Consider the following 633-nt stretch of genomic DNA (forward strand, 5'->3'; position numbering starts at 1 on the left):
GAAGGGGATGCAGGTGGGGCAGGGACGGAGAGGGCGGGCGGAGAGATGGAGGGGTACGCGGGGAGACGGAGGAAGAGGTGAAGACTTACAGGGGACCCCCGTGCCTCCCGCAGACCATGAAGGAGGAGTTTGGGCGGCTGAAGGAGGCCCTGGAGAAGTCGGAGGCCCGGCGGAAGGAGCTGGAGGAGAAGATGGTCTCGCTGCTGCAGGAGAAGAACGACCTTCAGCTCCAAGTGCAGGCCGTGAGTGACGGGGGTGCCCCGGCCCCTCCCTCCGCCTTCCTTCCCCCTCCCACCCACCTTCCCCCTTCCAGGAGCAGGACAACCTCGCCGACGCCGAGGAGCGCTGCGACCAGCTGATCAAGAACAAGATCCAGCTGGAGGCCAAGGCGAAGGAGCTGACGGAGCGGCTGGAGGACGAGGAGGAGATGAACGCCGAGCTGACGGCCAAGAAGAGGAAGCTGGAGGACGAGTGCTCGGAGCTGAAGAAGGACATCGATGACCTGGAGCTGACTCTGGCCAAGGTGGAGAAGGAGAAACACGCCACCGAGAACAAGGTGAGGGCGAGGAGAGGCCTTGACCCAAAGCCAACTGACTCAAGCCAACGTGAACGGGTTTTGAGAAGACCGAAAGC

At 63.3% G+C, this 633-nt stretch overlaps 1 protein-coding gene across 1 annotated transcript in view; it reads left to right on the forward strand.

The window, feature by feature from the left end:
• LOC103923586 (myosin-6-like) overlaps positions 1–556 on the forward strand; it is a gene marked incomplete at its 3' end in the record, with an annotated part of 1,781 nt that extends 1,225 nt beyond the window's left edge. The window contains exons 2-3 of the mRNA XM_009332007.1: positions 114–242; positions 314–556. Of these exons, the coding sequence (XP_009330282.1) occupies positions 114–242; positions 314–556 (372 nt within the window). The remainder of the gene's footprint in view (positions 1–113; positions 243–313) is intronic.
• Between the last annotated feature and the right edge of the window lie 77 nt (positions 557–633).

Source organism: Pygoscelis adeliae, unplaced genomic scaffold (genome assembly GCF_000699105.1).
Source record: "Pygoscelis adeliae isolate BGI_AS28 unplaced genomic scaffold, ASM69910v1 Scaffold1070, whole genome shotgun sequence".
Taxonomy (NCBI): domain Eukaryota; kingdom Metazoa; phylum Chordata; class Aves; order Sphenisciformes; family Spheniscidae; genus Pygoscelis; species Pygoscelis adeliae.